The sequence below is a fragment of the Pollachius pollachius genome, assembly GCF_949987615.1.
Source record: "Pollachius pollachius genome assembly, chromosome: 2".
NCBI lineage: Eukaryota > Metazoa > Chordata > Actinopteri > Gadiformes > Gadidae > Pollachius > Pollachius pollachius.
The window spans coordinates 18,494,001-18,512,689 of NC_136935.1; the positions used below are offsets into that span (position 1 = coordinate 18,494,001).

General features: G+C 41.1%; 2 protein-coding genes across 2 annotated transcripts in view; one reads left to right on the top strand and one right to left on the bottom strand.

Annotated features, from left to right (window-relative positions):
- The window catches only part of wdpcp (WD repeat containing planar cell polarity effector), a gene marked incomplete at its 3' end in the record, with an annotated part of 53,956 nt that extends 47,103 nt beyond the window's left edge, over positions 1–6,853 (bottom strand). The window contains exon 1 of the mRNA XM_079729100.1: positions 6,744–6,853. The remainder of the gene's footprint in view (positions 1–6,743) is intronic.
- A 406-nt stretch (positions 6,854–7,259) lies between these two features.
- Positions 7,260–18,587, top strand: mdh1ab (malate dehydrogenase 1Ab, NAD (soluble)). The gene is made up of 9 exons (XM_079730552.1): positions 7,260–7,283; positions 7,872–7,970; positions 9,338–9,434; positions 14,410–14,585; positions 15,116–15,238; positions 15,601–15,777; positions 16,292–16,405; positions 16,489–16,578; positions 18,044–18,587. The coding sequence occupies exons 1-9, from the start codon at positions 7,281–7,283 to the stop codon at positions 18,164–18,166; spliced, it is 1,002 nt and encodes a 333-aa protein (XP_079586678.1). The 5' UTR covers positions 7,260–7,280; the 3' UTR covers positions 18,167–18,587.
- The last annotated feature ends 102 nt before the right edge of the window (positions 18,588–18,689 follow it).

An 18,689-nucleotide genomic window follows, 5' to 3' on the forward strand; every position in this document is an offset into this window, starting at 1 on the left:
TCAACTCTGTCAACAGTATCACAATCTGGGCCCTATTCACTATAAATGCAAACTACTCTTTCCTTTCAAATAACAACCCACACAACTCATGAAAATATCAAACAAATACTCACTGAGCAGTTTAAATGTATTATATTGTGCATAAAAAGATAACAAAAATACTCACTAAATTTGGATTTATTTGGAACTATTTTTGTGGATAGTTAGCTATCTTCAGTCAAACCGAAATTAACTAGTATATAAAATATGTGTTTGTCAACATTAATCCTTTAAATAATGGCAGACCAGGATGAATAGAGTATAATATCCATGAGAACCTTTAGGCTGAGGGGTTGCCACAGAAACATATTGTTGATGTCATGCAAGGCCTATTGTAAATGATTATTTGGGGCAAGGGTAAATCAATGTGAAGATGAGGTGGAGCATGGTGTCTTCATAGGCGGTTGCAAAAATGTTAGAAATCATTTAATAAAATCAAGACCTGGCTTGTCACAAGAAAAGTGTTTTAAGAACTCTTGCACTTACTCACAAAACACCGACCCACGCACTCACACCTTTTCTCCTCTCTGACTTACATGAAAGCGTCTGCCGTAAGAGGATGGGTGTCAGGCAAAGTGGCGTCAGACTAGATTGACTGGTAGAACCAGGCTAGCGCTAAAGGAATTAATGTGGGTGCACTCACACACGCGCAGAGCTGCTGTGACTGTCTAAAGAATGGGCTGATGGTAGGTAGAAAAAAGTGATTCTAACAGCAGTTAAAGGGTGATTCTTGGGGGCGATGTGTCGGTGCGTATTGTAGGACTATGAGTGTCCATGTCTACAAACATATATGTCCTACGTTGTATCTCTACAATGTCTAGTAACACATTAGCAAGAAGGGATAAGGACTGTGTTTAAGAGGTAGAAGGTGAGGTCTGTGTGTATGCATGAGGTAATTCTTGTGGGGCTGGAGATCTAAACGCAAGTGTGATGACCTTGTGTACGAGAAGAGATGAAAGAAGGGTTTCAAGAAAGAAAGGAAGAAAGAACAACAAACATAGATGGTATAACAGTAAGTATTTAACATGTCCCTTAACATGTAATATTTGAAATTAATTCATTAATGTCAGATTGATAGCATATTCGCACATACCTTATGCATGTATTATATGTACATAATCATGAACCCTGTTAAAAGTAGGTGGAAGATTGGCTTACAAACGTCAGGTGAAAGTTCAGTTGAACAAGGAACCCATTCATTTTAATTCATTTGTATTAATTGGAAGACCCGTTTGCACTTAACTATTACATGGTTAACATGGACATTAGCATACATACAATATTGCTAATAATATTACTAACACATACACTTAAATATACATATACATAATTAAGTGTAAGCATTACTAATTTATTAGTAATAGTAATTTCAATATATATACATACATATATAGACTATATCAATATAGGCTATATATATAATATATATGTGATTTTCTTTTAATTATGGTCAGTGCAAGATGTTACAGAACAAATATCCCATTCCAAAATGCTAACTAAATTCCACAACAATACTACAGCTCAATAAAGCACTTTCTAAACCACAGATTTTAGAAAAGGCCCACAATTAAGCTTGTTCCCAAAAGAGGGGGCTCTTAATGTGCAGAAAATTAGTCTGGATTGTGAATGATTTCCAGCACATGTGGAGGCATGGCCAAACACCAGATAAGAGGACCTCAAAGGGTGGGGACGGATGAGATAGTATGGTAGATGGTAAGTATGACCATGAGAGAGAGACAGAGTTAACCAGAAAGAGACACCATATAGGAAGATAGAGAGTGAGAGAGAGCGAGAGCTGTGCTACCTCTAAGCAGATGTGTAAACGCCATTAGAGGAGGTAATTGAGAGAAGAAAAATACAGAGGTATTTACACACTTACTGGAGCCCAAAGACAAACAGAAACACTCACTCACGCACACACACACACACACACACACACACACACACACACACACACACACACACACACACAGACACACACACACACACAACCATCTTCGCTTTTGCGAATTTGTCAAATAAGTAGACTGAGGTATTTTACCACCTCTAACTAACCCATAACTAAATGTATGCACCTCTTACCCCTATATTAACTTTATTAACTGTATACCTAAACCAAATCATGCATCATTATGTATTTATTGTATATCTTATCTCTGAAATCGGACCCACACTGAAGCTTATAATGACTTAGACTAGCAGAGGGGTCTGTGTATTACCCACGGAAATCGATCTGGACCCTCCCACTAGAGAAACATCATCCTCTCTTGCTGCATGGGAGCTGTGTTAAGTTCAGAGGAGAAGAACAACTTAGACAATGATAAGGAGAAGAAATATGGAGTTTTGAAAAAAGGAATATCTGCAGAATGGAGACAGATATCCCTCCCTCGGAAGTACTCTCTCTCTCCCGCCTCTTTCCAATTTCTGCACATTGGAAGCATCCTTTCCAGGCATGCTATTCTGTGAGATGAGAACGCCTGGGAAGGCGGTTGGTGACATGTTCACTGGCCAAAACAATGCCTCCTATTGCAATGCCCTCAGGTGGCCAGCCGAGCCATGCCACAAGGAACTGTGTGCTAGTTTCCATGTTGCCACCAGCCTGTCTCCAGTACAAACATGCAAGAAACAGTTCTGGTATCCCTCATTTGCATAATGATCATAACTAACCCTAATGTGTGTCCCCGCTAATGCAGAAGGCTGTATACAGTAGCGGAGTCTGTCAACGGTATGTAGGCTCCAGTATAACCCTTACTGCTCCAGACTCCACACGCTGGCTGTGTTTACCTGACAGCACCGCCCGAGGGCAAGAAAGCCAATACATCCAGCAGCACCAGCTACATCATCACAGTTCTACTTCAAAGAGCATCTCTGTGTACCTACAAGTCTAGCAGGTCTCTTGTGTCTCTTGTGTGCATGAAGGAGTCATGTCAAAGGTGTCCAGGTGTCGTCATTGTGTTAACAGAAGACGGTGTAGGTACGAAGAAGGGTTTGTGTTTGTGTGCATGGTTCATTTGGGTAGTAGTGCCGCCATTGCTCCCTCAGACAACGAAGTAAACACACACACCTTTCAAAAAGCCAGCAAAGTGAGGGTGTTAAAAATTGTTGTGAGATGGACAGTTGAGCCCTTGCTAAACGAAAAGGTCAAGATAAACACACTCACACGCACGCACACACACACACTGTCTGCTCTTTCAGACGTGATTGGGATGACAGCTTGGAAGGCTCTGTGACTCTCCTGCTCTGACAGCTTGAGATGACACAAAGCAGAACACACACACACAGGTACACACACACACACAGGTACACACACACATGCACAAACACCCACACACTTACACACACACAGGATATCCTGAAGCAGCGCTGCAGAGTTCTGCTGTTACTTCAGACAATGGAGAGGCCATGCTGATAATGTGGAGTCAAGTCATGTCTTGTTCCAGCAGGCGGATCGTCTTTCCACTCTGACTGACGGTTGAGGTGTACCACCGTGTCCAATGTTAAACGCATTTGCCCTGGAGCCATACCTGCCTCAGGCCCCGAGGAACAAAGACTCATCTTTCAGACGGATCAAACAGCTACACCAACACCAACAGAGTACCATCTCTACTTTAAGATACATGTTTTGTTCTTGCTCTTGGTCTGAGATTCATCTCACAGCAATCTACCTGTGCAAGGTTATAAATCCTGTACTGAATCACCAAGTCCTCAAAAGAATGTTTCACATTTCAGCCACTTCTAAAAAAACAAGATATCAAATTGGTTTTAAATGCTTTGGCTGCTACGGCCAATGATATTATATTAGTTCACGTACAATAACCATAGAAACATGAATCATGTCCCTCAGAAAGCCCTGATGCCACAGTGGCTAGTGCCTGGGATGAATTTACCTGCCGCATCACAACAATTGAGAAGCATTTGACAGTAAGGCGGTGTTCATTTCAGAGACCCTGCTTAACTTGTGATCCCCATGTACATGTGCACACAACACACATCCACACATGGACACGCACACACTCAAAACACAGGCTTAACAGCGCCAGCACAGACCTATCCGGGCTTCCCTCCATCAGCACGGGAACAGCGAGCACTATCCTGGCCGACATCTGTTGTGCGGCCCAGGTCGGCTGGGAATAGGCCTTAATCCCCGCACATGAAAACACACGCACACTTTCCCATTCAGTCCAACAAGAACAGGTCTGGAGGCTGGGGACGTGCAGGCGAACAGCCCTCACTCAGAACCCATTGGAGTAGTTGTGGATGGATTTAAAGGCGAAACTAATAAAATAGTGGTAGGCAAGTGCAGGTGCTGGTGTATGCCAGGGGTGGTTGGGGGTTTAGCAATGTGAGATTACAGTAAAGCAAAACAAAAAAAATATCGAGAAAAGTAAGTCACCTGCACTTTTGCCACAGTGTGGTGTGATAATTGGTTGGATAATTTGATGAAATTTCAGTGGTTTGGTGCCACTTTGTGGCAAAGTTTTTTTGCCGAAATTATTGACTTGTAAAACTATCTGTACCAAAACTATCATCTGTATGACAGATGACAGTTTTGGTACAGACATAATTCAGTCTTGTCTCATTATATATCTCAATATGGATATTTGCACCTATTCAATCCTAGGTCATTATCCCATACATATCAACTAGAGAATGAAAAGAGAAAATAGTGAATAATTGCCCACTAATTAACAAGGCAAGATTGAATGTAGTTGTGGCAAAAAGGTTTGTGTTAGCAGATGAGGATTGAGTTCTCCACGATAAACCCCTCCCAATCCATGCTTGATGGAAGCCCCTGTAAAACCCCTTCTCAGGTTTCCCCCACAAAGAAGGTGTGTGTGTGTGTGTGTGTGTGTGTGTGTGTGTGTGTGTGTGTGTGTGTGTGTGTGTGTGAGAAGAGCAGCCCAAGGCCTTGCCTTCAAAGTGACACGGCTACACAATCACAGCATTTCAGAACCCCGGGCTTTTCCTGCAGGTAGAGTATACATAAGTACTTAACTCAGCAAAGTACCGCTTATGCAACAAGATCTTCTGGCTCTGGCAACTACAGTAAATAAGCCTGTCAAGTATTCCATTAAAGGGACTTTTTTTTTTTCATCTGTGACTGATGAACTCTAAGTAGTTTCAAGTAGTAGGGTCGGTTAACATGATTTCTTAGAAACATATAGTAGCAAATATGCATGATTAAAACTTTATTCTTAGTATCTCAATGTGTGGTAAAAAATTACCTTTATGTCTTTATATATTTCTTTATATTATTGTAATGAATAGTAATCTCTGTACGTATTTTAACAATATCAAAGACTTAAGTAAGGAAAGGAAAAATCACTTTTACTAAGGAATTTGCACATTGATGACAAGATAGATTACCTTTTCATTATGAGAAAGATGTCACTCTACAGACTGACCACTTTACAGTGCACATCTGAAAAAAACAAAAAACACTTGACATAATTGAACAAGCCAGTGCCTTGTTCAAGAAGCTTGCATGGCCTCGTGTGAAATATATTTAAATACAGCCTTATGCTGACACCTAGCGTCCTTAAAAAAAAAGAGCACACAGTAAATAGTCAACATTTTAATTCCTTATGGGCTTAGCCCAATATCCTTGGATCAGGATTCAGGTATGAAAAGGAAAGAAACATCTGTATCTTATTTTAAATACAAAACAAATGAGAGCACCGTGTTTTTATTGATAGATGATAATTTTATTTCTGTTGTTTCATTGTTTTGATTTGGAAATCTATATTCTGTATTTTATTGCACCTGTTTTCTTTGAAAGCACTCTGTACACATATTGAAAAGAATTGCCATGAAAATAAAATGTGTAATTTTATTATCATCATTGTTATAATTATTATCATTATAATTGCTGTTATAACAACATGATTTTAAAAGGAAATAAAATAAAAGTTATTTATGGGCACAAGTACTTAAATGACAACTAGAACCAGCAGGGTTCAGCCATGAAGAAGAGGGCCCAGACTGGAGCCTAACACAAGCTACGGCCTATAGCAATCAGTCCATGCGTTGGATATATATATATGCAAACACCTTCTTATTATAAGCCAATTATCGGGGTCAAACAACACTCAGGTCCCTTTCTTCAGGGCTTGTCAGGATTTTGTAATAAAACCATTAAAAGTGGATGACCAAGCTCACGCTTCGTGGTTTTGTCCTCACCCATCACCAGAGAGACACACATGAGGACGGTTCAATTACAATAAGATGCTCAACACATTTACAATACAGTGGTAGTAATTACTGAAGTGGCAGTGATAGTAATACACACTTGTAAATACTAGTTTACAGACATTTAACATCAGACATCTAACATTTCTGCAAAGTTGACTGTAAAATGGACAAGCTCAAGTGATTATTTCAATGTAACTTTACACTTTCAGGGTGATCAATGTACCGAGGTGTTGCAAAGGCCACAGAGCTGGACTGATAACACAGCATAACACCAAGCAGTAACGGTGGTGGGTGAAGAGTGTGTTGAAGGGTTACACAGACAGGAAGAGAACCCCCCCCCACACACACACACACCTACACGCACGCGCGCGCGCGCACACACATACACACACACACACACACACACACACACACACACACACACACACGAAGAGAATCACACATCCAACGGGGAACGAGGAGAAACCCTAATATCACACATTTGTAGTTCTCATTTGAGTGAATGTTATTACCTTACTTATGTCTGTATCGCAGACGGCAACATGTTGGTGTTGGGTAACAACGAGATGGCGCTTTCATAGTGCTACGATGCGAAAAACAGGTAGCAAAGTAAAGATGATTATATGTACGTGTTAGTATCATCACAACCCATAGGTAGCTGATGTGCTCAGCTAGCCACCAGGCTAACTAGAGCTCTAGTACGAGTCCAGGGTTGCTTAGCAACGTCACATCCATACGTTCAAACGTCCTGAATCAAACAGACTACCGATGTTTCGAGATTGTCCTTACACAACTTTAACGTAACGAAATAATCGATCTCATATAGGATTACGTGAAATATCCCATTTGTGACGCGTATTGTGTGCATACATGCATGCGTTGAGGGTTGTGCTAATCATTTAGCTACAATCGAACACATAGAACTACAGCTCCCACAACCACCGCTCTGCCGTAAAGTGTCTAAATGTCGCGACTGCGCCGCTCGGATAAGCCGCTGCGCCTCGCCTACCGTATAGACGGAGAAGAGCAGGCAGAGCGGCAGCGTGAATATGGTGAGTGAGTGAGTAGTGAACAGTCCAGAAAACCTCATCCTCGCTTAAACAGTTAACGATTGTGGACGTTTAGGTCAAAACGGGATGGACGACAAAACAACAGAGCACTTTGTGAACAAACATGCAATAGATGAAGGCAGTTAGTTAAGTGTCCGGTGTCAACAATTTTATTGGCGAAGGCTATAACGTTACCGCGTCTGATAATTTATTATCAAACGAACGCGTTATTGTCAAATTAATGTTTGTGGATGTTTGACTTACGGTCTCCACCTGAACTTGAATTAACCGGAATGTTTCAGCGAGTAACCTGTTATTTTAAAACATTTAACATCAATTTTCGATCTTTGTTAATACGATATTGGTGGTAATAGCTTTTACTATATCGTAGTATGACCTTTAAAAACGTGAGTCTCTTTATGTCAGCATTGAGTTGCGAACTTTTGGCTGACAAGGTGCGCTATTTCTGGACTGCGCGTGCCATTAATTCTTTCCGTGCGCACCGAGCGGCGCGCACTGGTGGACGGATCCCGTGTCGGACCTTTGATGTGTCAGGTTAATTATAACCTTATATTTCTAATTATATTATAGGCTCAACCAATCCGAGTTTTGGTGACCGGTGCAGCTGGGCAGATCGCCTATTCCCTTCTGTTCAGCATTGCAAAGGGAGATGTCTTCGGGAAGGATCAGGTAACGATTAGGGCAATGTATTATGCCTAATAGTGAGTATATAAATATATACATAGCTAGATATCTATGTCTCTATACCCTGTCTTAATATTGATATATGTATTGTGACTATAGTTGTATAAGTTGACCTATTTTTGCCAATTCACGTGCATCCAACAGGTTACAAACTAAGTGTGTGTGTGTGTGTGTGTGTGTGTGTGTGTGTGTGTGTGTGTGTGTGTGTGTGTGTGTGTGTGTGTGTGTGTGTGTGTGTTTGTGTGTAAGGCCGGATCTACCGTATGGGCAATCTGGGGAGAAAAATCCAAAACCACTTTTGGTTTATGTCGTGCTCCGCAGAATGACACAAAGCTTGACCAGTTCTCTTGATCTTAATAATATCTCATCCAAGCAGAATTAAATATAGTAGATTTCAAAGAAAATTAATTATCATGATCGATTGTTTTGATTGGTTGGTGATGGTGAGATGGCTGGGCTAATGGTGAGTTAGTGAAAGCTCACTATGTGAGCCTCATTCTGACAACTGCATTCAGCTGTGATGTGTGAGGCCCTTATAATGGTGTTATAATCAGTGTTTCCTCCAGCACTGTATGGTTAAGGCCGCCTTAACAACAACAGGGCCCCGCCTTGACTACCAATGTATATCAAAAAAAAAGTAAAAAAATATATATATATTTTATTATTTATTTTTTTAGAAATATTTTTTAATTATTATTATGCATTAACAAAGTAGACAACTCTCATAGGGAAAGAAAACATACTTCCATCAGGTATAAAACATAAAGATAAATACTCCCCCCCCCCCCCCCCATTTTCTGGGTGAAACACTGGGTACTGTTTTAGGCCTATTCCTAGTCAGCCATATTATTATGTGTCGGTATTAACTGATGTGCTGTCATTGCTTGGGTTGTTTTCAGTGAGACAAATATTGCAAACGTCTAAAGTCATAGGATGATTTCATCCATTGTGTCCTTATCTTTGTTTGACTTGTGAGGAGAATGGTAGTATTTGGTCTATGGAACTGTATAGGCAATAGCCAGACTTGTTATTAAGCCTTGGACCAATATGTCAAATATAATACATTTTAAGTCAAATCCTTTTTTTTCTTAACTTGTCCTGTGGTTAGTTTGATTGATATTCAAATAGATAGTTCATAGTCTCACTCAATAAATACCTTTTATAACAACAACGAGTGCATTTGACGTAGTGTGTGAGTGTTCGCTTTGTAGTATGATTCCAATAACACTTAAAAAAAAAAAAAAAAACAGCATTTAACTGTATGCCAAATGGGTTGCCTTTCACTTTGACAGGGTTAAGCTTGCTCTCATTTCCTCTTTCCTTTCTGCTGTCCAACCTGGACCGACGACCAGCCCATCGTCCTGCTCCTTTTGGACATTTCACCAATGCTGCCTGTCCTGGATGGCGTTGTCATGGAGCTGCAGGACTGTTCCCTCCCACTGCTGAAGGGTAACTATGAGGACTGATGGATAACATTCAGGGCCAACAGAAAGTTTATTTGTCATAGTCTCTACATTCAATTCCATTTTTGGATTAAAGTTGCTTGGTTTCCACTTTCAAATTTATGTTTAAGTTGCCACATTGGATAGAACAACTATTTTGTACTTTGCATTGTGATTGCTAATGCAGGTACTTACAAACTCAGCTTATCTCATCTTATCTGTTAATATGGAAACATGCTCATCCATGCCACATGGCTTTTTTCCTACATTGTAGACATATTCCATCCATTTGTTTCTGTTACATGACCACGACTGATATCCGAAAGCAGATCATCCACATTATAAGTTCCCATTTGTTTTTAAAATATCCATTCAGTCTTGTCATTATATTGACCAATGCTACACCTTTAGTTGTGAGCTGCCATTATGTGCCATCTCCATTGTGACCTGGAATTTTTCCTTTGAAATGGTGCTGTTCTTTGCTTTGTTTGGGCAGGCCCTGAGGCCCCTGTATTTACAAAGACAATGTTGGATGCACAGAAATGGGTGGCAACCTTAGCCACATGTGACCAATGTTCAGTGGCCTGCCATTTATGTATTTCAAGCAGAAAAAAAGGTTTAAGCAGTTATATATGTTGAACCCATTTCTCTGCATATTTCTTCTCAATTATACAATTATTTTTGAATGTGTTCCGTTTAAAGTCACTTACTTTAAGTATGTTTGATAGATTGTAGCAAGTTCCATTGCTACCCTCCACCTAGCTGACTTTAGTTCCTTTGAAATGCACATGCACACAACATGGCAACTCTATCTGAGTGTATGTGGTGATGGCTGGTTTAACCTGTGCACACTTATTACTCACTGTTCAACAGTTCTGCAGCTTCACCCAGCCCCAGTCCAATCAGACTCGGCCAGGTGAGGCTGCTTAAACCAGCCGTCATCCACACAAACTCCCACAAAGATAAAATACTTTATTGATCATTGTAAATGACAAATAAACACGATAAAGTAATTAGGTATCTTTTGCTATCCATATATACTACATAATTTAATAAATAAAGGACAGGAAGAACAATGATGAAGGAAATATTCAGCATAAAAAGGTAAAGGTATACAATTAGGTATAAAAACAAGTCTTCAGTCCTCAGTGCTCAGCAACTATGGGAGGGCGGGGGGTGATGTAGGCTCCTCTGGGCAAAAAGCTGATCTTCATTCTATTGGTTCATGCTTTGTGACTCTATGGCCCAATCCCAATGTCCGGACTCACAGACTCACAGACTTTGATGTGCGTTCTCGCAAAATTATTAAGGCTCTAGGGCTGTCCCAATGTCGAATTCCAAAGGGCGTGAGGGTTTGAGTCCACACTTACCGAGCCCTTTCCGTGAGTCTGCATCAGTGCAGACTTCACCTAAGGGAATTACCCACAGTTCAAAGCGTTGTGACATTTACCGCGGAGACCATAGGGAAATCCAGAAAATAGGAAGGTAAACAACAAGACGAAGCTACTGTCAATGCGCGACCAGATGGGAATTTTGGCCTTTTTTTAGTGAGCCGGATCATTTGGATCAGCTCACCAACAAGAGCCTGCTCTTTTGGCTCCCAAACGGCTCTTCATATTACTACTGATACCTTTTATAATTCAGCCAAATGTAGCCCGTTCTGACTTATGATTAGTATGTATAGGCCAATAATGACCTAAATTATTCAATACATCCTTTATACTGAAGTATTCAAAAGTAAAAATTGTATTTTCTAATATCAATAAATTGCAGTAGCCGATTGTTTTCATTGCATTTACAAAAAAACAAAAAAAACGTCAAAATGAGAATTCCCAAACCGGCAAGTGTCAGCAACATCTTTGTCATTAAACGTTGTCAAAAAGCTATCCTGGCACCATGTGCAAGGCAATTTTCCAGGATCATATTTGCCACAACCACACCTACCCTGTATTAAAAAGATGTACCATGACACGAGAAGAAAACCGTTCCTGTTTGGGTTGTTACCAGTGAAGTATTGATGTAATTCTTCATCATAAATCATAAAGTCGATAGATTCTAAGTTTAATCTAATAAACCCTTTATGAGTAAGTGGAGCTATAAACAATAACTATTTAAGACAGAGGATTTTATGAGAATGTACTACTTAATTTCTAGATAGTAATCAATTATACTTGGTTACCGACATACTAACTACAATTGTGACTTTAATTGATTGGGGAAAGAGGAGCTGTTTCTAAGAATTGGTTGTCTACTATCCTATAGGAAGAATAAAATTAGACTTTTACCTCTTATTTACCAGGGGTTGGAGAGCTTTATATATAAGGTTTTGTTTATGATGAGCAGCATCCACTCCCATGTCAATCAAATCATATAATTACCAAGTAACAACAAATACAGTAAAAAAAAATACAGCCCTTGATCTTTGCGTCCACCAACCTCACATTACCATCAGCCCTCAGTTGGACCTTGATGACATGACCAATTGGCCAAAGGGCTCGTCGCAGCTGAGGGTCGACAATCATGATGACTGAGCCTAAGGCTAGGTCCACTGGAGATTTCTGCCACTTCTGACAGGTCTGCAGACTAGGCAGGTAATTCCGGATAAACCTTGACCAAAAGCCAGCACTTGTGAATGTCGGCAGCTCGGTTTCAGGATAGACTACTTGTGGCAGAGCTTGGGGCCACTGGGTCCAGGTCAGTAATGCTAGATGAAACATAGCCTAAACGCTTAGCATTAAGGATTCCCTGCATGTCCAGGAGGACAGTGAGAAGAGCGTATGCTGTGACTGGCTGGGCACCTACGGTGGTGTAGAGCGCCGCCTTGACTGATTTTCCGCCCCAATACTGCTCCAAAGTGTGTGTGTTCTGCAGGGGGATTGAATTGAAATCTACTGTTTTGCCATCAGCCTTTGAAGCTTAGGAGACATTGCTGCCGAAGCTGCCTGAAGTTACTTCCCTCCTCCCTTCCTTCTCTCCTGCCCTCCTCCCTGATCAGAGAACAGCTCTGATGGTGTCCCTTGGCAGGCAATGAATCGCCTGAGTGGCGATCCATTAGGAAGGAGTCAGTGTCAATGGTGCAGAAAAGGTCTAAGTGTACACCTAGTTTTGTGAACACTGGATTATTACTCCCCAAGGATTTCTGCGTTATAGTAATCCTCAGAAGAAGGGAGACTGCTATGACCCGCCGCCCATGTAGCTCCTGTACTGTAGTTTACTGACATCTGAGGTGGGGGGATCAGGCTCAAGGGTGGTTATCCCGCAGAAGGTAGACGTACGGATCTCGGAGGCGTCTTCCTCAGGTCTTGCGTTGGACTTCACTGGCCATATTCCTTTGCTGTGAAGGAGGAATCGGGGACAGAGGCTCCACCTATTAGGCTCAATAAGAGCTCAAGGTCTTACCTCTGGTAATGTAATCAGCCTGACTATTTGCTGAATTGACATAGCGCCAATTGCAGCAGTTGGTCAGCTCTTGAATTTCTGCCACCCTGGTGCCAACAAAGACCTTGAAGCGGCAAAACTCTGACTGCAACCACGTGAGCACCATGGTGGAGTCTGTCCAGAGGATTGTTTTGTCAATCTTTAAGGTGACTGCACTCTCCAGTTACTAGGCCATTTGGGCTACAGTGACCTTGGCAAAGAGCTCTAACCGTCTCAAGGAGTGTACCTCTATGGGAGCCCCTCAAGACCTGGCCAGGAGGAAGAACAGATTAATAAGATCTTTTCCATCAACCGATCTTATGTATGCCAATGAGCAATAGGCTTGCTCTGAGGCATTACAAAAGATGTGGTCCTCTCTGGTGACACTGGACCTGTCCACTTCAGGGAATAGACATGACCGGGGTAAGGTGATTTGGGGGAGGATCTGCAGCTCTGCCTCCCAGTCAGTCCAAGCTTATAGAAGGTCATGGGGAAGATGTGGGTCATCCAAGTCACGTTGCTTACTTCAAAGGTGTCTAACCAGCATCTTAGCCTGAGTGATGCAGGGCAGTAGAAATTCAAGTGGGTCATATTGTCTTGCTAGTAATTTATAGATATTCTGCGTTGTTGGAACATCATAGGGGACAGGGCGATGTTTGAACCCAAGAGTATCGGTCTGACATGCCAGCTCAGCCCAAGTGTCAACTAGAGAGGGTCAGCGTTGTCCTGAACAAGCCAGAGTTCCAGGCTATCTGGTAGGTGACTCACAGCACTCCGTAGGTTGCTGGCCCATTGCCGTAGTTCAAACCAAACAGATGCCAGGGTGTTGATGCAAAGGTGGTCGAACACCTGTCTTGCCTCTTCTGGGGTGTGCAGGCTCTGCAGACTGAGAACCTTACATCATCGTCTGGACAGCCTTGGTCGGAGACGGGCCGTTGCAAGGCGTACGTTGCACTTCACATTCAGGTCACGCCACAAAACCTTAGGAGGGTTATAATAGTATATACAGTATACTTATAATGTTAAAAGTTAATAATAGTTAACCCTTGTCACAATATATATGCTAATGACATTGGCGACCATAAATGCAATTAAACCTACAGTTGTAATTAATGGACAGTAAAATGATTACCAAATGAAAGTAAATACACATAATGTTTATCACTAACAGCATTAACCGGGAACTTACTTACATACATCATGGACGTACAAAACGTCTGTTTAGCAAATGTTTTTTGCTAAACGGGAACATTGACCAGCAGTTGGATTAGCTACGCTTACCAATCCAATACGTTAAGCAGTAGCCCTCATTAAATTGACATCAGCTAACCCAGGCAATCAGTGCAGCTACTAGCCTTTTATGCGGTGCTAATTACTCAATAATAAATAATCATATACTATATGTTTACCAGGTCAATACATTGTAATTGGGGGACTGTAAAATGAAGGGGTAGCCAGTCAAACTAAAAACAATCAAGGTCTGTTAAACTGGGCAATATTTTGTGTACAACAACAAGGCATTTGTTATCCAAACCACCACAGAAAAACATATCCTGTCTCCACAGAGGTTGTCTCCACTGATAAGGAGGAGGTGGCCTTCAAGGACCTAGATATTGCCATCTTGGTGGGCTCCATGCCTAGAAGGGATGGAATGGAGAGGAAGGACCTGCTGAAGGCCAACGTTGCCATCTTCAAGAGCCAGGGGGGTGCCCTGGACAAGTTTGCAAAGAAGACTGTCAAGGTAAAATAAAAACGTTGTCAATGTTGAAGAGCATTGGAAGACAGTGGCCACCTTGGTCCAATAGTAGAGGTTTTTGTTGCCAGGAATTTACGTCAAAAGATAAAAGCTAAGATCATTTAAGTGATGTTTAAACTTGGTCGATATTAAAGTCCTCTCCCCCATCACACAATTCGAAACGCATCAGGGCTATATAAGTTGTAATGGTCACTCTTGCATCATTTCCTATCGCAGATTTGTCCAAGTTCCATAAGCCATAACATCCAATCTATTGGAAGTAATGATGAAGTTATATCATAAAAACAATACTTTTGACACATAAAGAAGGAAAGAAATGTATTTTCATGAAGATTTCCAATCATTTGAATCTCCACCAACTATCACTGGTCAATTGTAAATTCATATATATATTTTTTTAAAGAAGCAATATGTGTAATATGAAAAAAATCATTCATGAAAGTTATTATGGACGAATCCATCTGCTAAATTGAAAGTAATGTCATGTCATGCATTTGTGTTTTTTCTGTCCCAAGGTGCTGGTCGTGGGGAACCCTGCCAACACTAACTGTCTGATCGCTGCAAAGTCTGCTCCTTCCATCCCTAAAGAGAACTTCTCCTGCCTCACCCGTCTGGACCACAATAGGGCCTGCTCCCAGGTCGGTGGTGCTTTTAAGAGTGGAAACACACAAGAATACTTTGTGAAGTTGACATCTATAGGGTAATGGCCTTAGAAATATAATTATGTATGGCACTGTACAGATGGTGTCCTGACTCCTGACACATGGCTAGTGTTTACAATGTAAAACAGACCTATGAAACTAGCAGTCTGCCTATTCACACTTCCGTAAAGAAGAATAATCCAACAATAAAAACTTTGACAAATGTTCACTGCACCAAAAGTGAGTGTTAATGTGTTGATTCTGTCGCCATGTCTTAGGGAAAAGTAAAAGGTTGATGGAACATCTTCATCCGTTGTTCTTAGCCATTGGCAACCTTAAACGTCGTGTTTGTCCAACAGGTGGCGATTCGTTGCAGTGTTCCTGCCACCAACGTAAAGAATGTGATCATCTGGGGAAACCACTCGTCCACTCAGTACCCAGACGTCCACCACTGCAAAGTCAACATGGCTGGCAGCGATCTGCCCTGCTTTGAGGCTGTCAAAGACGATGCCTGGCTCAAGGGAGACTTCATTGCTGTAAGTTGAACTGAGCTGCTACTTATGTGTTGAACAGCAAAATAACTTCCGCTTTTTTAGTCACACAGGGGTTATGTTTCTGGGCTGTAATGAGAGGTAAATTATTCAAAGTGAGGGCTTTTGTGTTGATGAAAGATATACTAAGGAATGGTTTCCTTAATTTGTATGCACTTCCTTTGGGAGTCTTGTGTGATATGAATGTAATGCCGTTCTATTTTTTCTTCTAAGATTGACCATGGTTTGAGTCAATTGAAATATTGTAGAAAATCCCTTTTAAAGGATGGGGTTGAGATATGCCCTTGCATTTTCATCTCTCCTCTGGACCTACTCTCAGTTGACATTGCACTGTCCTTTCCTGTTCACATTACAATATCCTGTCTACTTTATAAACAATGTTTAACACCTGCAATCTGATGCTTTATACTGAACTGTAAGGTTGGGTGTCCTGAATGTCGCCAAACAAATACAATGTATTATGATCAAGTCTCTCACATTCCTATTGTTTCTAATCCAGACAGTCCAGCAGCGAGGTGCGGCAGTCATCAAGGCCAGGAAGCTGTCCAGTGCCATGTCTGCTGCCAAGGCCATCTGTGACCACCTGAGGGACATCTGGTCAGGAACCCCTGAGGTGAGCACTGGGTGGCCGAGGCCTACCTTCACCCACATCTCATCTGTACATTGTATTCAATATTTCCCAACAATGCCTTTCAGGGAGAATTCATCTCCATGGGTGTGTACTCCACCGGGAACCGTTATGGAGTCCCAGAGGACCTTGTCTATTCCTTCCCTGTACAGATTAAGGTCAGTAGGTTTCTGTTGGTATTTTTTTCTATTTGGCATTTTTGGTTTAATTTCAGTCAGTGTTTTTTTTTTCTGAATAAGCAGAAAAGTACATGCATTTATTCATGTTTAGGTAAAGCATGACAAGTTGCTAATTAGTGTTGATTGGTGAGGTAATTAACTAATGTCCAAACCTATATATTGTATGGGTTTCTCAGACTTGTAGTCTCACAAATCTTGTTGTCTCCCAAGTCACATTTATATAAACATCTTAGTATGATGTCAGACAAGCTAAGATCTGGTTGAAATCGGTTTAATTCAATTTTGCTTAAAATTTATTTTGTCCAATCTTGTGGTTGGAAGCGTGGGTTACGGTAGACGCAGGTTACATGTAATGGGAAGGCCAGTTTGGAATTGGTGGTTCCTCTGCGAGGACACGCTGGTTTACCGGTCGCTGACAATGTTGTGACTATTATTATGCTTAAATGTTCCTACTAAATTAGAAAAGTTAAAGGGTAATTCCGGTGTAAAATGGATTTGGGATATGTTTTGTATGATAACGAGTTGAAACATTTGTTTTGGAGCACAAAAAACGTATATAGACGCTTTCTTCAGTTGGCTGTTTTTAGCCGATTCTATCAAAACGCTATAAACTTGGAACGATTGGGGCACTGGTTATGGTAAAAACTAAATCGCTATTTTAAACCACTTAACAGGCTAAAAGTAGTCCGACACTTCTTTGGTGGTATAATAAGGGTCTTAAAATATAAAAAGAGGCATTGAGAACTTTGTAAGTGTACAGATTGTTTATTTAAAAGGACATTTTATACACACAATACCATCAGTAGATCACCCGTCGACGCCATTTTGTTTTTAAGACTCGATCGGTAGATTGATGTACACAGAGATTGTGACATCCATCAGCAACACGCAAGTTCTGTGTTCGCCAATCTACTTATCGAGTCTTAAAAACAAAATAAAAAAAAAAACAACTTATTATACTACCAAAGAAGTGTCTGGCTACTTTTAGCCTTTTAAGTGGTTTAAAATAGTGATTTCGTTTTTACCATAACCAGTGCCCCCATCGTTCCAAGTTTAGAGCGTTTTGATAGAATCGGCTAAAAACAGCCAACTGAAGAAAACGTCTATATACGTTTTTTGTCCTCCAAAACGAACGTTTCAACTCGTTATCATACAAAACATATCCCAAATCCATTTTACACCGGAATTACCCTTTAAGAACTCAGAACAATCAAGAGTTGCTGAAATGACTGTCACTTACCTTGTGGATTACAGGTGTTCTCATCCAACAATGGCAGTGGTCTGTAATGGGGTGGTTTGCATGTTAGCTGTGTTGTATTATGTATGTTATGCTATGTTCAGATAGTGGCCAGGGAGAGGGACTGCCTATGGCGGGATATCTGTTTACGTTACCGAGAGAGGGACGGATATTTAATATAGTCATATTTTATTTCCATTTCCACAGGACAAGTCTTGGAAGATTGTGGACGGCTTGGCCATCAATGACTTCTCCAAGAGTAGGATGGATGCCTCTGCTGCCGAGCTGATCGAGGAGAGGGACATGGCACTCTCAACTCTTGCTGTGTAACTAGGCCCCAGTTCAACCGAGCTGCCAGAGACCATGGGAAATCCAGACGCACGCTTATGAGAAAAAAACCCATCCCTTTGCAGTTGTGTTTTGTGCGTGATCATTTGTGCATATTTTCCATTTAAAGTGTAGCTGAACCCCCTGTTTCAGCTCAAATTAGAAGAGATTGATAAAAATGGGTTTTTGGTTGAGAGTTCCGGGGGGAACGCGGTGTCCCATGGTTACGACCCACGCCAACTTTCTGATTAACCGCTGCTAAGACGGAGCTCCACACAAACTGGGTGGCAAACAATTAGTATTTTACACCAGTTTTCTCCAAATAACAGTCTTATTTATGTAACAGCGATAAAATGGCATATATTACTATGCTGAGCTCATGTAAGACCACGTTTAACACCAAAATAAATCCATTTTGGTTTCACTTCCCCTTTAATGTTTTTTGCAAGGGAGGCAGGGTTCTGGGTAACTGTTACAACTAGGTCAATGTACCAAGTCTATTTTTGGGAGTGTTTAAAATACAAGT